General features: G+C 51.3%; 1 protein-coding gene across 1 annotated transcript in view; it reads left to right on the top strand.

The window, feature by feature from the left end:
* The first annotated feature begins 553 nt into the window (after positions 1-553).
* The window catches only part of Bean1 (brain expressed associated with NEDD4 1), a 44,131-nt gene continuing 25,900 nt past the window's right edge, over positions 554-18,784 (top strand). The window contains exons 1-2 of the mRNA XM_055621198.1: positions 554-613; positions 10,785-10,890. Of these exons, the coding sequence (XP_055477173.1) occupies positions 10,866-10,890 (25 nt within the window). The 5' untranslated portion in view covers positions 554-613; positions 10,785-10,865. The remainder of the gene's footprint in view (positions 614-10,784; positions 10,891-18,784) is intronic.

Here is an 18,784-nt window from a genome sequence, read left to right on the forward strand (position 1 = left end):
GCCTCTGTCCAGCCTGTCTGGCTGTCCTTCCCTGACATATGGTTGGCCCATCCTTCTTGCACGTGTCTGTCTGTCCACCCTTCACAAGTCTGCCTGGCGCGCCGGCCTCCCTGCATCCCTAGGCCTCCTCGCCACCCTGCCCCGCCCGCCGCTGTGTGGGTGTCGAGCCGGCTGTGTGCAAAGGGGCGCGGCTCGGCGCTCCCACCTCCCCCGCGTGCCCATCTCGGCCATGACCCGGGCCGCGGCGCCGCCGAGCTGAGACCCAGGAACCGCGCCGCCGCCGTGGAGGACCCGGGAGGGTGACGGTGGCCCGAGCGGCGGCGCGGGGACGGCGACGGGCGGCCGGGCGGGGCTGCGGCAGGGCAGGGCAGGGCAGGGCCCTGGAGACCGCCGCCAGCGGCTCGCTGCGGGATCGCGGGCGCGGGTCCGCTCGCCGGGCCCCGCCGGTGCGCCCCGCCCCTGCACGCACAGCAGGCCCAGGCGGAGCAGCGCGACGCCCTGGCTCAGCCCGAGCGCCGCGGCATCCGAGCGGGAGCCCGAGCGGGACCGGAGCTGGAGCCGAAGCTGGAGCCGGCACCGAGGCGCACGGAGCGGAGCGCCGCAGCCAAGCCGAGTAAGGGGCGCGGGGCGCGGGGAGGGCCGCAGAGGGGGGGGGGGGGTCCCGGCAGATTAAGCACGAGGCCGGGGACTCTTTGGGCGGTGGAGGACGCGGTCCCGAGCGGAACCTCAGCGCGCGCGGTACTGAGTAGCTTCCCGGGACTCCCGCGGTTCCTGCTCCCACATCCCCGAGAGGGTCACCGGCCCCCGAGCACCCCCGGGAAAGGCGAGAAATCGGGGGTCTCCCTCCTGCCTAAGTCTCAGACGAGTATCCTCCCAGGGTGGAAGCCCAAGAGTGGGTCCCCAGCCCTGCCCCCTGGGTTTGGAGGGTCGCGGACCAGCCCACTCAAGACACTAGGGCGCACTCTTGTCTGGAATGAGAGAGGAGAGGGACTGGGGTTCTATGGAGTTTGAGCCTGAACCCTCCCTTTCCCACCACTTTAAGCCACAAGTTTGACGCTCCAACGGGCGGGTCGCCTGGGCCGCGCCCCTAATCTTGTAGCGTCTAGGACACCTAGACCATTCCGCTTATACTGTAGCACCGCCCACCTCCACGCCCCCTGGTCAGGCAGACTTTTCCGAGCGACTTTTGGAAAAGACCCCGAAACTGTATCCAAGGTGGCAGTTCCGCTGACTGCGTAGCGCTGTGTGGCACTGCCGCCTCTCTCCAGATTCCTTCCCAAGCTGGGCAATGCCCACCCTGCCCCTAGCTGAGTCCCTTCCTGGTTGTCCTTCGGACTCTGCAGTCTGAGAACAGGTTCATAGCGTCGACCCTGCGCTACCTTCCTCTCGAGTGCCAGCATGGGCAGGCAAAACCAGGCTAGGAAGGAGAGAGCGCGAGTGACCTACCAAAGAAGCAGGTCTTGATTCTCAGAGTCCAAGTGCACCTGAGGACCAACAGAGGGCCCTCTAGACTCTCCTCCAATGTAAGGACTGCTTACTAGAACCACTGACTTCCCCATCAAGTGCCTCAGTTTCCCTCCTTGAAAAGTATGCATGATTCTGTTGGTGGAGTGTGCAGGAACTTTAGAGCCGCGAGACAACCTTGATGGCTTTCCCAGCTGTGTGGTGTTTAGATGATTCTTCTGTGGCACCTGAAGAATGATCAGCAGGTATCTCGCATCAACACTTGACTGCATTTGGCCACAGGTGTCATTCTCTGACGGGAGGGAACCTGATGCTGCCCCCTTTCCCGCCCTCTAAGAAGGCCTTTGGCTCCCTGGGGGCCTGCTGACAACCCATTGCAAAACAAGACTTTCTTTAGCCTCTGTCTTTCTCAGATACTTGCTGGCATCCTCTGCCCTGCCTACGCCTTGTACCTCTGTCCAGGTTGCCTGACTACAAGGGTTACTCTGCCTTTTTTTTTTTTTTTTTTTTGCCTTTGGCTGGCACGTGCCACCCCAGGCTGAGACCCCCACATAGTGCTCAAACTCAGCACAAAGGAATTTGCACACCTGGATCCTCTCTGGTTGAGGTAAAGAGAGGATTGCTTTCCATGGTGCGACTTAGGTGAGCCGCAGGTGATGGTTCTAACAGGTAGCAAGAAGCTCAGTCAGTGGGGCAGTGAGATTGCCATGAGCCAGAAGGGTACCCAGTGTGGTTCCTTGCCGACTGTGATGTGTCAGGCCAGGAGGTCACGGTATCCCATGAAGACGACCCCATGGAGAGCCCAGTGAAGGAATTGGAGCTAATGACTGACAGCATGATTTGAACTTGAGAGGTGGCCTGATTTCTGGAAAGAAGCTCCCTGAGTCTGGGCAGCTGGGACCTTAGGACCAGAGCAGACCGGTCGCATGCCCAGGGTTTAGGGAGAACATGAGCATCCGTGGGATGGCTCAGAGGGTGTAGGAGGCCAGGAGCATTGGTGGAAAGAAAGCAGAGGACACCCATGTCTGTGCCACCTAGAACTGGAATGAAGTCAGAAATGTGTCTACCTGTTGCTGGGCAGAATGGCTGTCCCTTGGGGTTCTTCTCTCCAGAAGTCCCTCTCTCCTTCCTTTGTAGCTTCCTCCAGCCCTCCCCCATTCAGCCACTAGGGTGGCCCATTCCCTCCACTTTCTATAATCCTCTCCCCTCCTCGTCCCAAAGGAGTTCATCAGAAGCTAATTAGGTTTGTTCTGCTGCTTCACTCAGTATCTGGAGCACAGCTGATAGGGAGCATGATGGGGAGGCAGAATGGATCATGGGTCTTTGGCAATAATGGGCTGGACATCTTCGGAGGATATCACTGTCTCTTGAAACTCTAGTGCCAAGCATGGGGTAGCAGAGCAGGAAAGCACTGATCTGTTCAGAGTCCTAAAAGAGAAACTGAGGCCAGTGAGGCTTGCCCCTTGAGAAGTGAGCACAAGATAGAATTATGGCTGCCAGCACAGCTCCTGGAGCTCGTGGTTGGATTTGCAGCATTTGATTCTGAGCAGGTGGCCTCCCTTTCACAGCCTCAGTGTTGTCTTGAAAATGGAATGAGTACTGATTGAACACCTGCCATGGCAGTCGCGAAGACTGAAGAAATAATGCATGAGGCATATGACCACATCCCGTGAACCTTGGCCAGGGGTCCTGCCATGTCAGTGTTGTAAACACCCCTCACAGGTGATTTTGCAAGCACAAGCATTTTTCCTTTGACCTCAGACAACAGCATTCTGGTAGAGTGGGGTCGGGAGGAGCATCAGGGAGAACACTGTGGCTCCAGAAAGGTTAGGAACCGAAGCTGGGTATAGAATATGTAACATCACTGTGATTCATCGTAATTTTTACACGAGTCTGTGAAATTGATAATTAGCACATTTTGACTTCAGCGACATGCAATTAGTTATCAAGATGATTCCTCCATGGAGATCTTTAGTCATTTTGTGGCTGAGAGCTGAAAATGAAGGTGCTTACTGTCCATGGCCTATCACATTTTTAGACACTCCTTTTTTTTCTACTCAAACAATTATCAAACTCATTTAGTCAAATTGACTTAAAAGAGCAGTCTCCCACTTGTTATCTCCTCTCTCCAGTTTTCTCCGAAGCATTTATCACCTTCAGCATCCGTAGCCCTGATTTATCCATTTCCTTCCCTCAGTGATATCATCACTGTGATGTCTCCTGAGACTAGAATGGCACTCAACATTTAGCATGCTTTTGCAAGATCACAAGGTGTCTTGTAAAACAGGAAGTCTGCTATTTTTATTATTCTTGCCAAGTGTGCAGAATGACTAAAAACAAAATGTTACAGTAAGGGAGACACTATTCCCTCGAATATTTGGCAAACAACTTGCTTCAGGAGCCCAAAGAGATGGCTCAGTGGTTAGGAGTGCCTGCTGCTCTTCTGGCAGAAGACCAGCGTTTGGTTCCCAACACTGGGTGAGCCACACTGGGTGGCTCACAGCCACCGTTAACTCCTACTCCAGGGCATCTGATGCCCTCTTCTGACCTCCAAGGAGCACACACATGCACACACACACACACACACACACACACACACGCACAAAATAAACTAAGAAGAAAAAGAAATCTCTTTAAAATATTTGCTTTAGTATCATGGATACTTTATGGCTGTTAAGCCTTTTCAGTAATAAGAGTTCAAAGGCAAATTAGTTTTAGTCTTTTCCAGTGAACTGGCACTGACTTTTTCAACCAGTTGCTTTCTACCACAAAAGATTCTTTTCTGAGTCTTCACTTTTATGATCTTTCAGATTATAAAATCAATATATTTCAGGGTAGAAAATTTTGGATATCATTAAAAAATATAAAATACATAAAAAGCTCCCCTTAATCCAATGTATTCTATTTTTGTCATAATCTTTTGCTGTATGTGAATGTTTTCACTAGGATTTATTCTACAAAATAAAGATCATGCACAGTTCTATAGCCTGTTTTTATTTTTCCCAAAATATTTAGGATTCTTTTTACATGTAACATTATACTGAGGGTCCATATACATTTAAAACTTTTGAAAAACATGGTTTCATGGTTATATAAAATCCCACTATACATGAGTACCATAATTTGCTCAGTCTGTCCTCTTATTGGTGGCCACGTTGGGGTCATGTCTTATTTCACTATTATACGTAATACCTACCTGGGTCTCTTCTGACGTTACTCAGCCCTGAGTCAGGCTTCGACGTACTCTTGGTCAAGACCAGACCAGCTGGCAGATGGCCTAGCTCATGACGTTGCATAGAACATAGACCTCTACGTTTGGCCACAGTGGTGGGAGTTTACCCTGGAGAGCAGTGGTTCTCAACCTGTGGGTTGGGACCCCTTTGACAAACCTCTGTGAGCAAACCTCTATCTACAAAAAAAAAAAAAAATTTACATTAGAGTTGATAACAGTAGGCAATACAAAACCAAAAGCAAAACCTCTTCTTACAAAAATATTTACAATTGATAACAGTAGCCAACACAAAAACAAAAGCAAAACCTCTTCTTACAAAAATATTTACATTACAATTGATAACAGTGGCAAAATTACAGTTATGAAGTAGCAACGAAAACAATTTTAAGGTTGGGGTCACCACCACGTGAAGAACTGTATTAAGGGGCCGAAGCATTAGGAAGGCTGAAATCGAGGTATATAGGAACAATTCTGGTAAATTAGGGCAAGTAGAGACCCCAAAACCTTCAGACAGATCTTGAGCAATCCAGTACAGCGCACGTGTGGCCAGATGTTGCCCACAGAGACAAGTGGAGACTCTCTGAGGCATCTGCCAGTGAGCTTCATGGCTCTTACCCACCTCTGTGGCCATTGTCTTCTCTGCTCTTTCTTGCCCCCACTCCTGAGTTTATTCTCCGGCCTTCACTCACACAATAGTGTGTGGCTTGGCAGCACTTACCAAGGCACGGATCTCCCCATTAGGAAGTCCCCAGCTGGGTCCCTTCCTGTGACAGGACAAAGTTCTGCTGGTGATGTTAGACCTGCTGGGGTGAGGTGAATAACAGCAACCGTGCAAGAGTAGTGCATCTAACCACGTCCAGGAAAATTTCTCACTTCCTTCCTGCTCAGAGTGCTCACAAGCCCACACATAGACCCAAGGAACAAAAGCCCTGTGAGATGATGTCATTCATTCACTCAGTAGTCACTGGGCACTTCCTATGGGCCAGGCGGGGTGCTAGGTTATCTGCGTCACTCACACCTACAGTCTGCTCTGGGGATCATGATCACCACCTCCCCTTTCTCACTCTCTCTCTCAGATCCACATGTCCATCAAACTCACCCTCCCTTTCCTGCCCAGGGCATTTGAACACTCTGCTCCTTTCACCCAGGTCTCCTCCCGAGGGATCCACCCAGCTGGCTGACTTTCTCTTAACTCTGCTCACCTGTCACCTTCCTACCAAAGCCTGATAGAGTTGTTTTATGTAAAAGTGCTCTACTTCCTCACCTGTCTTTATCCTGTCTCGCCTGTCACCTAATATACATGACCATTGCTACCATAGCTCCTCCTTTAGTGGGAAAGTTGTGTGTGTGCACAGACCCTCAAAGATTGGCTCCACTGGCCTCTCCCGAGACCCAGTACACACAGACTTCGCACCAGTATCCGAGAGGCCCCTCATCCATCACCTGTCATTCAGTGTCACCCTAAGGCCAGAGATGTCTTCCAGAAATGATAAGAGTTGACCCTGTGGCTGCCCAGCTATGACCCTTCCTAGGAGCCCTCTTAGTGTAAGCTGGCTCACCACCTCCGACAGGTCCCTTTCTGTTTCTGGAGCTCAGAACTGGCATCTATAAAATCTGAGGTTCATATTGAGGACCTGGTGAGCTGACAGCATGGGACAGCAATGGAGCAGGTGTGTCACATGGCCTCCAAGACATGACTAGAGAGCCAGTCCATACTCAAAGCCCTTCCCTGTCTCTGCTTCCCTCTGATGTGAGGCAGGTGGCTCCTGGATCCAGCTCCAGACTGGGCACAAAGTCTTCCCTGGCACCATTTCCCAGTAGGCCCTACACCCCCTTCATGCAGGTCTGAGTGTCCCACAAGCCCAGAGTGGAGGTATGGCAGGAGCAGGAACATAAAAGGATGTACAAATGATGTGGTCTCGCCACACACACTATTCAGCCACTTCAAAGCCGGGAGAGCTGCCTGCCCACCCTCCCCTGCATTCCCAGCCAGACAACCCAGTCAGAGATGAGTCATAGTAGGAAAAAGCTGAAATTCTGGTGCTCAGCGCAGAGAGAGACAGGCAGGGTAATAGTAACCTTGAATAAATGGGCCCACGCTGGCCAGGACTCCCCATAAAAAAAAAAAAAAATGGTCTCAGCCCATCTGAGCCAGGCTTGTTCAACTGCTCTCGCCACTGCTTCACAGATGTATTCACATACAGGGACCCTGGGGTAGATACCGTACATGGCCTGGGGACTACAACAGAATTTTGCCCAAACAGGGTCTGATGCAACCAGGAAGTGATTTTCCTATAGGTCGTTTGGAGGCCCTCTAGTGGGCAGAGAGAGGAGAAAATAGACTCACAGGCTGACCGTCTGCTGCTTCCTTAGAGTCCAGAGAAACCCCGTTAAAGGCAAGGGATGTATATCAGGAATAGTTTGCTTGCCCCTCATGCATGGGGCCCTAGGTGTGGTGACACATGTTTGTAACCCGGTGCTCAAAAGGCTGAAGTAGGAGGGTCTTGAGTTCAAGGCCAGCATGGACGCCATAGCAAGACCTGGTCTAAAAACAACAGCAAAGCAAACAAGAAAAAAGAGAAATTTCTAAAGGAAAGCCGCTCTTTATGTTGCCGAGGATCTAAGGGGACACCTGGCAAGTGCAAACGGGGTGGGTGCTGGGAACGGTGGCCCTGGCCATGGTAAACACCAGTGTCACCATCAGCAACAGGATATATGGCAATACAACTCTACAGAAAAGGCCTGCTTCTTGGCATCATTCGAAAGCTGGCTCTGCGGAGTACCATATGTTAGGATAAGGCTAAGGCTGACTTACTCCAGTATTCCAGCTACTTTTGAGAGTGTCCTCTAAACTGAGCCCCAAGCTAGTGTGAGGGTCAGCTCACACTAGATCACACATAGATCATGCTGACCCTCCATGCTCCCAAGATGCTCTGCATCTAGGATCATTTAGAGTTAGTTTCCAGGATGTCCACATGCTGGGGAAAGTGCCACCATTGAGACTGCTCTGTCACCAGCAGTCAAGGGAGCTTCACAAAGACCTCTAAAGCTGAGGTTTGATGGCACCATAGGAGCTCTCTAAGTAGATGGGCCAAGGAGAGAACGTGGTCCCAAAGTCCAAGAGACCTGCTGTAGCCTGACAGTGGGGCTAGCCAGAACACCAAGGGCAGCAGATCTCCAGAGAGACCACAGGCAGTAACTGAGGGATGCCAGGAGTGGCGGTGTCCCTATGTACGAAGCTCTGCCTTGATCTCTTTTCTGTGGCCTTGTGCAAGGGACCACATCTGGCCTCACTTTCCTCATCTGCAAAACTGAGATGATATTCCTCACCCCCAAGGTCCTGTCCCAGGTGTTTGGCTATAGAGCCAAGTGTCCCCACATAGGACATGAGCTGCTGACCACATGTAATACAATAGTTGTTAGGCCCTGCACAGTGACACAGCCATCCTCCCCTTGCCCTGAGAATCACCTCAGAGTCTCTGGCTCCAGTAAGAGGGATGGATGGGTGTCCCCAAAGAGGCAGCACCCTAAGGGGAGCCCATCAAGAGAAGGTGAGCTGCACCACAGCATCCGGTGTCCCCAGGAGCAGCATGATAGGAAGTACCTATCTCTTAGCAGCCTGCATTTACTAAACTCTGACGTGCCAGTGCACTGGAGTGTTAGGAAGGCCCGAGGGTTGTGGATGCTGGCGCGAGAAAAATGGACATTTTCCTAAAGGGGCAGGGGAGCTGTGGAAGGGGTTTGTGCAAGAGATCAACACATCCATTTTGTCTTTAAGGGAGATTTCTCAGGGACTGGAGAAATGGCTCAGTAGACAAGAGGCTTTCTCCATAAGCAGGAGGATCCCAGACCCATACTTTAAAAAATGTCAGGAGTGGCCATGTCTGCCTATGACCCCAAAGCTGGGGGGTGGGTGGGGATAGAGACAGGATCTCTGGGGCTTGCTGGATCCAGGTTCAGTGAGAGACCATGCTTATTAGCAGGTAGAGAATGCTAGAGCAGGGCACCTGGTGTCTTCACACACATACAGGCATGAACAGGCATGTGTGCATGCATACAGAGAGAGAGAGAGAGAGAGAGAGAGAGCTGCCCATAACATACACCTGTATGTACATACACTGCACATGCACAAATGTGAATACAGACATCAGTTCTCATGTGTAATCTTCGAAGGCGTAGAGTCACAGGCCTTAAACTCCTTCTTGAATCTTCTGGTGTGAAATTGGTTCTCTTAGCAGCCTAGGAGAAGACCTCCTACCCTCCCTCCCACCAGGTCAAAACTCTCCCTTGGTTTCTGGAGAGACTAGGAGTGGATGTCAGGCCAGCCTAGGGGTCCTGGGGTTCCCATGGGGAAAGCCGAACAATCTTGAGAGGTGAGTGGCAAGTCAGTACTTAGAGAGATGTCCCCAGGTCAGCTACACCTCTCCTCCCGCACGGAGAACAAAGGGAACTCTGTGAGGCCTGTGGCACACACCTGGTTCCCTGTTCCAAGCTTACACCTGCTTCCCTAGGATACTAGGTTCAGGGAGGTGAAACACTGTGTCTAGAGTCAATGTCAGGAAGTGGCGGCAGTGACTTCAGTATTAAGGGATCAGGGAGAAAAAGGAGGGCAGCCCAAACACAGTTCTCTCATTCACCTACTAAACAGAAAAGCCAACGTTGCCACTGCAGTGTGCCCGGCCAATGGGCACCATCCAAACTCTGTGCCTGTTTGGAGCAGAAAACACATTTGAAAAGTGCTCCCAAGTGAGGCCAGGCTGAGAGCCTCTTGAGTCTGACTCTCACAGGTAAATTCTGGCCACAGGACATAATCCCCAGTGTCACAAAAGCTGGTGGCCCCTGAGACAGAGGGGGAAGGGTCCCCACCAGCCTCCTTACAGGAAGCCCTGGACTAGCATCCATGGTCCAACTTGGTCACCCCCAAAAGTGCATTTTAGGAGACTGGGGAGATGGCTCAGCAGTTAATAGCACTGGCTTCTCTTCCAGAGGACCCAGGTTCAGTTCCCAGCGCCTATATGGTGACTTACAACTATCTGAAACTCTAGTTTCAGGGAACTGAAAGTCCTCTTCGGGCCTCTAAGGGCACCAGGTACACAAGCAGACACACACACTCGTATAGGCAAAATGTTCATACACATATAATAATAATAATAATTCTTAAAGTACATTTTAGTTTCTGAAGTCAGGTGTGCAACTCCCTAAGAAGTAAGCACCTGTGCTGTGTCCTCTGAGGACACACAAGGAGAGACTGGCTGGGTCCAGCTCTTTAGTGGCATGAGAGGGTGTTACTTTGAAATGTTTCCCCTTCTAAAGTAGCATTAAAGTGACCTGGCATAGCCTAGCTGCATTGAAAATCCACATGTTACACCGAGTTTACGTGGGGATACTTAGGGGCAGGAAAGAGGCATTTTCCCTTCTCTTGCCTTTATTTCTAAATTGGTGATCTAATATATTAGGTGCCTTCTAAAGGGGTATACTGACTGGCCGGGGGCTTGAGATGGAAGCAGATGATCTGGAGTCTCACCTCAGCCTGTAGTTGGCAGCTGTTGGTCTTGGCAAGGCTGCAGGACTTCTCTGAGCCTCAATTTCCTTATTTATAAAGTGAGGAGGAAAGGAGCACTCTAGGTTCTTAGAGCAATAGTCGTAACACAGTTCAAGCTGAGAGTCAAGGAACAGCCTCCCAAAGCCCGCCACGAAACTGCAAGCAAGCTTGTCTTTTTCTCCGGGTCTGTTTCTCCCCCACCCCCCAAAAATGAGGACTCTGGGCCTGTCTTTCAGACTCACTCACCCTGCAGCCTCAAGGTACTCAGGATGCTCTAGTCCATGGAGGATGTGGGAACAGTGAGTGCTCCACAGTAGAACTCCTGGCCATCACACTCTCACCCCAGGGTCCACCCAAGAGAGAGACTTGCACATCACTGTGACCTCGATGCCCATTCAACCTACCCCTGTACTTTGTAGCCCAGGGATCCCAGACTTCATAAGACCCACTCCCCCAAACTGATGGTTCAGGTGATGTCAGCACCCAGCCAGTAGACATGGAGGAGGCTGTAGGCATCCCATCACCTGCTTGTTTGTGTCTCCACAGGTGAGTGGAGGAGCCTCCCCTCAAGAAGTCAGAGCTGTGCTCGTGGGCAGGCTGGCTCCGCTGTTCTGCTCCAAGGATTACATGTCCTTCAAACGCCCTTGCCCCTGTAAGTCTCTTCCTCGTCCGTCACTGTTGGGGTCCAGCTACTGCAGAGATAAAGGGTGAAACCACAAGGGTGGCGCTGGAATGTTTGGCCAAGGCACTGAGGGGAGTCCAGCCAGCCCTAATGTGGAGGGACTGAATCTGGGGTTCAGGGACAGGGACATAGACCATCCAGCATCTGCAGTGGGAAATTGAAAGTCACACTTTGTCCTGTTCCCAAAAGGCAGATCAAGGTTTCTCTGAGGTGCACTGATGCATTCTCCACCCACCCACAACGCCATGGCCAAGTAACTGTGAGAAGTGCTGGATGGGACATATTAGAAGCATGTTTGCCCCTGCCAGGCTATTCGGGGCCTTTAGCATGATTTTGTGCTGTAGTACAGTATGTGGTTTCTGTGGGAAACAAAAGCTTTAGGTTCTTTCAACACCTACATGCCAGCAAACACCGAATGGATTTGGGTCCTACAGAGTCTCTTCTCATGAATTGCCAGCGCGAGGAGTCCAAGTGCTAGACTAGCCAGGTGGGGACTCAAGATAACAGCCTCCATAGACCCTCCAGGTTGGCTCCACCCACTCATGCCACCTTCGTGGCTCCATAGAAGAAACGGCTTCCTCTCCTTACAGCCCTGGCATGACTTGTAATGTGGGGAGCAGGCCTAACCGCCAATCCCTTGTTGAGAAGTCGTGGCCGTGTGTTGAAGTGACATCAAAGGACACCACCCGATGCCTTGGTGGCCACACATACTGACTCTTCCCTCATCTCTCACTAAGGTCTGTGCCGTCCTAGGCTGAGGACATGTGTCTCACACAGTCACAGCCGCAGATGCTAACTCCTGAGGGAATTCCAGCGAAGGAGGGAGTGAGGGGGGAGCCTGCATGTTCCATGTGGATGGGATTCAGTCAGAATCTCGGCGGGATCCTCGCCATTGATGTTGCAGGCAAGAGGCCGGCTGTGGGCTCATCTGTCAAGAGTATATCGGGATGTGGTGAAACTTAGCCAGGTGCTGGTCACTCAGGGAAGGGGAGGCACAGGGGAGGAAAGAGGCTAGTCCAGTTATTTCTGATGCACTGTGATTTGTAAACTCAGAATATCCAGGTCATTATTGTTACAGCTGCCAGGGCAGACCCAGAAAACAAAAGCTCCTGTCCCAGGCCAGCTGCTACTCAAGGCCTGGGAATACCTGCCCTGCAGAGGACCAACATAGCTGGGTTTTTACCCTCCCTACCGGTGAGACAAGGTTGCTGGGAAACCAGGAGCTAAGAATGCTGAGTGTGGCAGGCTTTCTAGAACTTAAAAGCCTGGCTTAGTAGAAGCCATGGCCACCAGACAGCTCAGCCTCCTCCTGAGGACTCAAGCTTGTAGGCCACCCACAAGGAAGCAATTCCTGAATGTTTCTGGTCTACTTCTCCCACCCGCCACCCTGACAGGCCTAATGCCTGGTACACAAGAGGTGTCTAATAAGTGCATATCGAATGGATAGCTCCATAATGGAGCACTTTGGGTGAGGAGGAGCTGCAGGCAACTCTAAGGAGCAGAAGGTCTCAAATCACCCCCAGCTTGTCTGGGTCACACAGCCCTACCTCCGAGATGAAGGGGTGTCTAAGCAACTGGGCCTCCGAGAACTTGGAATACTGTGGGGCTCCTCAATTATCCAATCAACTCCTTCCTTTTCTTCAGAGTCAGCTGAGAATTGGCCCACCTTTCCCAGCACACTCCGTTTGCTTCACCGCGGCATCTGTCTACTTCCCCAGACTGTGCCCCACACATTTCCGTACTCAGTTGTATCTGACCCAGTTGGCTTCCACCTTCCTGACCCCTGACCCCTCCAAGCTTCTTCCGGCCACTCTGTTCACCCATGCTGTCCACCGTAGCCCCTTCGGCAGTGGCGAGAGGAAACTGCATCTGTCCCCGTTGCTCAGCCCCAGCGTCCAGCCCAGCCCCCTCCTTATTCCTCACAGCCAGGCTTCATTCTCACTCTGCTCTGGCTGCAGCTTCTGAGCCAGCACTTCCCAGGCTGTCTGTCCCAGCCTCTTCCTGGGTTCCTCTGCTTCCTACTGCACCCACCCCACCTCATACTCAACCTGCCTCAAACTAAACCATCCTTCCTTATATTGACTTAGGTACCACCGTTGACTTCAGCCCTCAGGCCAGAAATATAGAGTGACCCCCCCCCCCAGTCTCCCTGTTGAGCATATACCCATCAGTGCTGACTGCCCAGGGGAATCTTGGGGTTTCTGAGTGAGGTCAACAGTTCTCCGTTGGATCCCCTTGCTCCCATCTTCAGATACAATCTAGAAGTTGTTCACTTACCTTTATGCTTGCTTACCTGTCCACATCCCAGTAGAAGGAGAGATTCCAGAAAGCAGGTCTCCTTGGGCCTTGCCCTCTGGTTGTCCTTGGCACCAAGCTCACTGCCCAGCACCTAGTAGGTAGTAAGTGTTGGTTGAGCAAATGAGCAAGTGAATGAAGCCAGTGCCCTCTGGACTCTGCTACCCCATGCACACTGAAGGCTCTCACTCAGGTCCTGGGAGGTATGGTAGGGCAGAGGTACTTCAAAACTCCAGAGAGCCCACACACAGAAGCTCTCCGGAGCCAGACATGTGGGGAACACTGTAACCCTGGCACTTGGGAGGGTCATCACTACTTAAAGGCCAGCCTGGGCTACAGAGTGAGTTTGAGGCCAACTTGGACTACAGAATGAGACTCTGTCTCAAATTTTAAAACTTAAAAATAATAGAGAAAAGAAATACTTAGGAGGAATCCCAGGAGTGCCCATCTGGGGCCACACACTCCTTTTAAACATCTCTTTTCTAGTCTAGAGCTGCTCTGGGCCGTGAGAAACCTGGCAGAGACCACCAAGCAAGCTCACCTGATATTCTTGCCAGGTTGTGCAAAGAGGCTGCGGCCAGGGAACAGAGTAGGGGACAGCTTGTTCCCATTCATATCTCTGAGCCACTGGCCCCTGTGGTTTACAAGTGCAACCCACAGAAGGAAAACCAAGCCCAAAGGTTTCTCAAAGGAAGGGCTCCATCTTGGAGTCAGAGCTTGTGAAGCCTGCAGAGTGGATGGGTCACGTCTCCCTGGAACAAAAGGCAAGGTGGCTGGGTAAATGATGCTAAGCTGCCCCTGAAACCAGATATGCCAGCACCTGCAGACACTGGGAATGTGGCATGTTTCTCTGGCCTCCCAGAAGTAGGGAAGACATCAGCCACAAAAGGCTGGGCCATAGGTCTGTTAACTTCCAACCCCATCTTGCCTTCAGATATCTACACCTGTCTCTGCCCCTTGTAGGGGGGCCTCCCACAGCTCTCAGCAGCAACCCCACCCAGAAAATGAGAAGACGAGGCAGAGAGAAAACAAGAACAAGAAAGAGGAGGACAGGAAAACCCTGTTAGGGAAGACGAAGTTTTTGGCCATGTCGCTGCAAAAGGAAAGGGGGTTCCTCTACTTGAAGTGACGTCTGTGGGTCTTTCCCAGCCTGCCGAGGGCTTACCTGGAGCTGTGAGTGTGGAGGAGGCCTGGTGTTCCTCAGGAAGGCTGGGGGTGGAGGAATGGTTCCATCTGGCCCCTGCTGGGCAGAACAGCCTAGGATTCCCTGGGGACCCAGGCTCTTAGCACAGATGCCACAGACAGCCTCTTCGTTGTCATCTAGCAGATGACAGTGCCATGTAGCTCCCTGTGCAGTAGGGGAAGACCGCTTCCCTCTGGCCTCAAGGGACAGATCTGAAGGAGGAGGGGCTTTTGGGGGGGGAGGAATGGAGACTAAGCATGTAGCAAAGTGAAGTGAAGGAGGGGGAGACATGCCCTACTTATGGAGAAGACAAGTGGATACATCACTGTTAAGTTCATGCTGGTTGCCAGAGGCCTGGCAGAAACCACAGCCTGGCATCCCATACACCGATGGCGCTCCTCAGGGTAAGGGCAATGTTGGGTTGGAGTATGGGAATATCCTGGCACTGATACTTTCCAGCTGTATGGACTAGGGCAAACTACTCACCAGCCCAAACCTTCCGTTTGATCATCTGTAAAGTGGAAGCGGTAGAATCTTACAGTTTGCCGCTTGAGGTGCCACAGGGAGAACTGAACATGGTATCGATCAGGCTCTGAAAAGATGCTCAGGAAACTGTCCATCTGCCTTTCTCAGTATTAGTGATGTCTTTAGTGGTAGAGATGGGAAAACAGAGAGGCGAGGCTGTAGGGGCAGATTTGTTTTATGGACCATGTGTTAGCTTTCTGCTGTTGTGAAAAAATGTCTGAGGTAATTAACTTTAGGAGGATGTGGTTATTTGGTCATTATGCTTTGGGGCTCATGATTAGGCAGAACATCATAGCAAAGAGCATGTGATACAGGAATTCTGTTTATCTCATGACCGCAAGGAAACACTTGGATTTCCGGTATCCTCTTCAAGGGCACAACCCTAGTGATCTAACTTCTCTGGCAAGGCCCCACCATTTAAGAACTATGCCACTTCCCATCAATACCTATAGACTTTTTGGGAGAGAGTCACAGTACAGTGGTTCTTGGTTCTACTTGTTGTCACAGTTAACCTCTGCTACTATCAGCAAAAGGAAGGATTTGAGGGCAAAAGGGGAAAATAATGGAGCACACTCAGTCCACCATTTCTGATCCCAGAGCAGACATCACTAATCAATCATGGTACCCTTTCCCAGTGGGCCTGGATCTAAACTCAGAGTTCCTCTAAATGCATGCTGGTACTACCTAAAGATCATTAGTCTTCGTCCGTATCTTGGTGAAGCAAGGGACTAGAGGGGAAGGGACTTTAATTGTTGACCCCTGGGTCTCAGTTGCCTCACTTATAAAATGGGAGTTGGTAAGAGCATGCACGTCAGAGCTGCTGTGAGGACCCAATGACGTAGCATGGGGAAACCTTATAAGGCCTTAGGAGCCATATTTTCTGTGGCTGCCTCGCTTGCTTGAAGAAGTTCTACAAGGAAGGGTTAACATGCCCATTCCACACATGAGGAAACTGAGGCTTAAAGAGGTAAAGGAATTAGTTGGGGTGCTACAGCTAGAAGACGATGGGGTCAGGCCCAGGGTTATCGGGTCTCAGTTTTAACTGAACAACAGCTAGATAAATAAAGTGGAACCCAGCTTTTCCCATATTAAAAAAAAAAAAAAAAAGGCTGGGTGTGATGATGTGTGCTTATGATCCTAGCCCTGGAGAGGTGGCTACAAGAAAAGCCCTGGAGTTTTCTGACCAGCCAATCAGTGTGCTCCAAGTTCAGTGAAACACCTTACCTAAAAAAAAAAAAAAGCTAGAAAGGGATAGAGGAGACACGCAGGGCCAACCTCTGGCTTGAGCACACATATACACATACACTCACATGAGCATAAATTGTGTATTTATTTATAATGTAGGGGATGGTATGAAGCAAATACAGCAGGATGAGGTGGCAGGTAAAAAATGAATTCCACCTAATTCCCACTTCATTCCAATTCCAAGGGATCCGATGCCCATGGGTGTGCAGGCATGTGGTATATCAAACAGATACCTGCAGGCAAAGCATCCATTTACATAAAATTATCAAAAGCAGGAACATTGTTAGAGGAGGTGGTGGAACAGGGGCTTTCAGCGGGGAGACTGAGTCATGCAGGTGTCTTGAACTTGCTCTGAGCAGGAGGAGTCAGAAATGAGAGCAGGGATGGCTTGTTCCAGCATAGTGAGGACGGTGGGCCTGAAGAATATAGGAAAGGTACCATAGTTACCACATCAGCCATATGATGCAGGGCCTTGGAGGCCACTGTCAGCTTTTGCTTCCTGGGAATCTTTGGAGGATTACAAGCTGAGAAAAGCTTTGATCACCCTGGTCTGGTAGAAGAGGCAAGAGAGTGACCAAAGGAGAGGTTGTGGGTAGTCAGGAAGCTCAGAAGTAGAGCGGGACATAGTAGGAGAGCCCAGGACAAAGAAAAGGACAACAGGAGCAGCTGGAAAGCGAAACCATTCAGGTATAGAGCAGAGGAGAAGAAAGGACTCCCGAGTGGCAGTGCTTCGGGCTGAGCTTGCGGGAGCACAGCTCTGCAACTGGCTGAGCTGGGGAAACTCCTGGAACAGCTGGCAACCTGACTGAGCTGGCTTCTAAGGCACACTGTGTCCGAGGTGCTGTGTAGACACCAGGGTGGAGATGCCCGCAGATGGCTAGATATGTGAGCCTGGAGTTCAGGGATGAGTCTGCAGCCAGAGCTGTAAATTGGGGAGCTGTCAGTGTATGGATGCTGAGAGTCTGGATGAGCTCACTGACGGGACAAGTGTGGGAAGATGGGGAAGAGAAGGAACTTGATGGTGAGCATTGCGTTGGTGCGGGGCTAATGGTTTCCACACCTAGTGATCTTGCCAAGAGAAGTATGATCCCTCGAGCTGTCGCCCAAAGCCAAGTTTATAGAGAGGATGGCGTGCTCTCCAGCCAAGGCATGAGTAAGCACACTGCTGTTCCTCTGCCAAGGGCTGCCATGATTTAGCCACCCTGGCACTCGGCTCTCCCTGCACCTGGAACTGCTCGCGGGGCTCCGGAGAGACTGCTCATCCTCTGTGATGCCACCACAGACACAAGCAGCCTGTCTGCTTCAGAAACAAGAGAGCAGGTGCTGGAGGGGAAAGAACACCGGTCCAGGGACCCTGTGTCCCTGTGAGTGCCCACACCATCAGCTTCTAGAGGCTGTTCTTTGAGCCCACCCCTCTTCCTTAAGACTTGAGGATAGCTCCATCTGCAGGTGTTGAAGAACTCGTCCTTCTGCCCAGTGCCCTCCACAGGCCTCACTTGGTACCTCTCACACCCCAGCCTCCAACCAGGCTCCTGGCATTTTCAGCAGGAAAGGGTTGAAGGGTGGGATGGGGAGGAGGCCTGCCCTAATGTAGTGGTAGCATGTAGGTCTGAAGGAGCCAGGCTCAGCCAACACTGGAACAAACCTAGTTAGCTTACCTCTACTTAGCCACGTGAAATGGGATAATTAAGACCAGTTTACAGTGTGACCTGAGGGTTTGGTGAACACACTGAGTGTGTCAATAAGGTTGATTCTTTGTCTCTCTCTCCCTCTTTCTCTTTCTCCCTTTCCCTCTCCCTCCCTCCTTCTCTTTCTCCCTTTCCCTCTCCCTCCCTCCCTCTCCTTTCTTTCTTTTTTGAGTGTGCTCAATATGGTTGATTCCTCCCTCTCTGTCTCAGCTTTCTCTGTCTCTCTCTTTCTCCCTCTTTCTTTTATTTATTTATCTTTTGAAACAGGGTTTCTGTGTGTAGCTTCAGCTATCCTAGAACTCACTCTGTAGACCAGACTGGCCTTGAACTCGCAGAGGTCTTCCAGCCTCAGCCTCCTTAGTGCTGGGATTAAAGGCATGCGCCACCACTGTCTAGCCCACCCTGACTCTTAATCCCACAGTGATAGCGATAGACCTACACTCGGGATCCTTCCCTGCAGGATCCTTCTAAGACTGCCCCTCCCTGAAAAGAAGAATCTTCTCTCCCTTCCCATCAGCCCCAGCTTGGCACAGTGACTGTCTTGCAATTTTGACCAGCTGTCATCAGGACCTCCCCCTCCCCCACTGACTTCCTCTTGCCCAGACATAAAGCAGCTCCCTCAGCCTTGTAATGTAGGCTAGATAGAAGCCCTCTGCAGGAACTGTTCCTCTGGGGCCCTGTCCCAACCCCCCCTCATGTGGAAACTGAGTGCAGAGAAGGATCTGGATCCATGTCACAGAGCATGTGAGCTGATGTCATCCCAGTCTCCTGTTTTCCAGTTAAGTCAGGCTGCCACACAAAAGTCAGAAAGTGCCCTGAGAAAGAGGCTCCGCTCTGTTTTCTGGAGAGAGCAGAGTTCTTTGAAGCTGCAGCAGGGCAGCTTCAAAGGACAAAGGTTGTCATAGCAAGATCCCTACCCCTACCCTAC

Source organism: Psammomys obesus, unplaced genomic scaffold (assembly GCF_907164565.1).
Source record: "Psammomys obesus unplaced genomic scaffold, mPsaObe1.curated_primary_1811, whole genome shotgun sequence".
NCBI classification, from domain to species: Eukaryota; Metazoa; Chordata; class Mammalia; order Rodentia; family Muridae; genus Psammomys; species Psammomys obesus.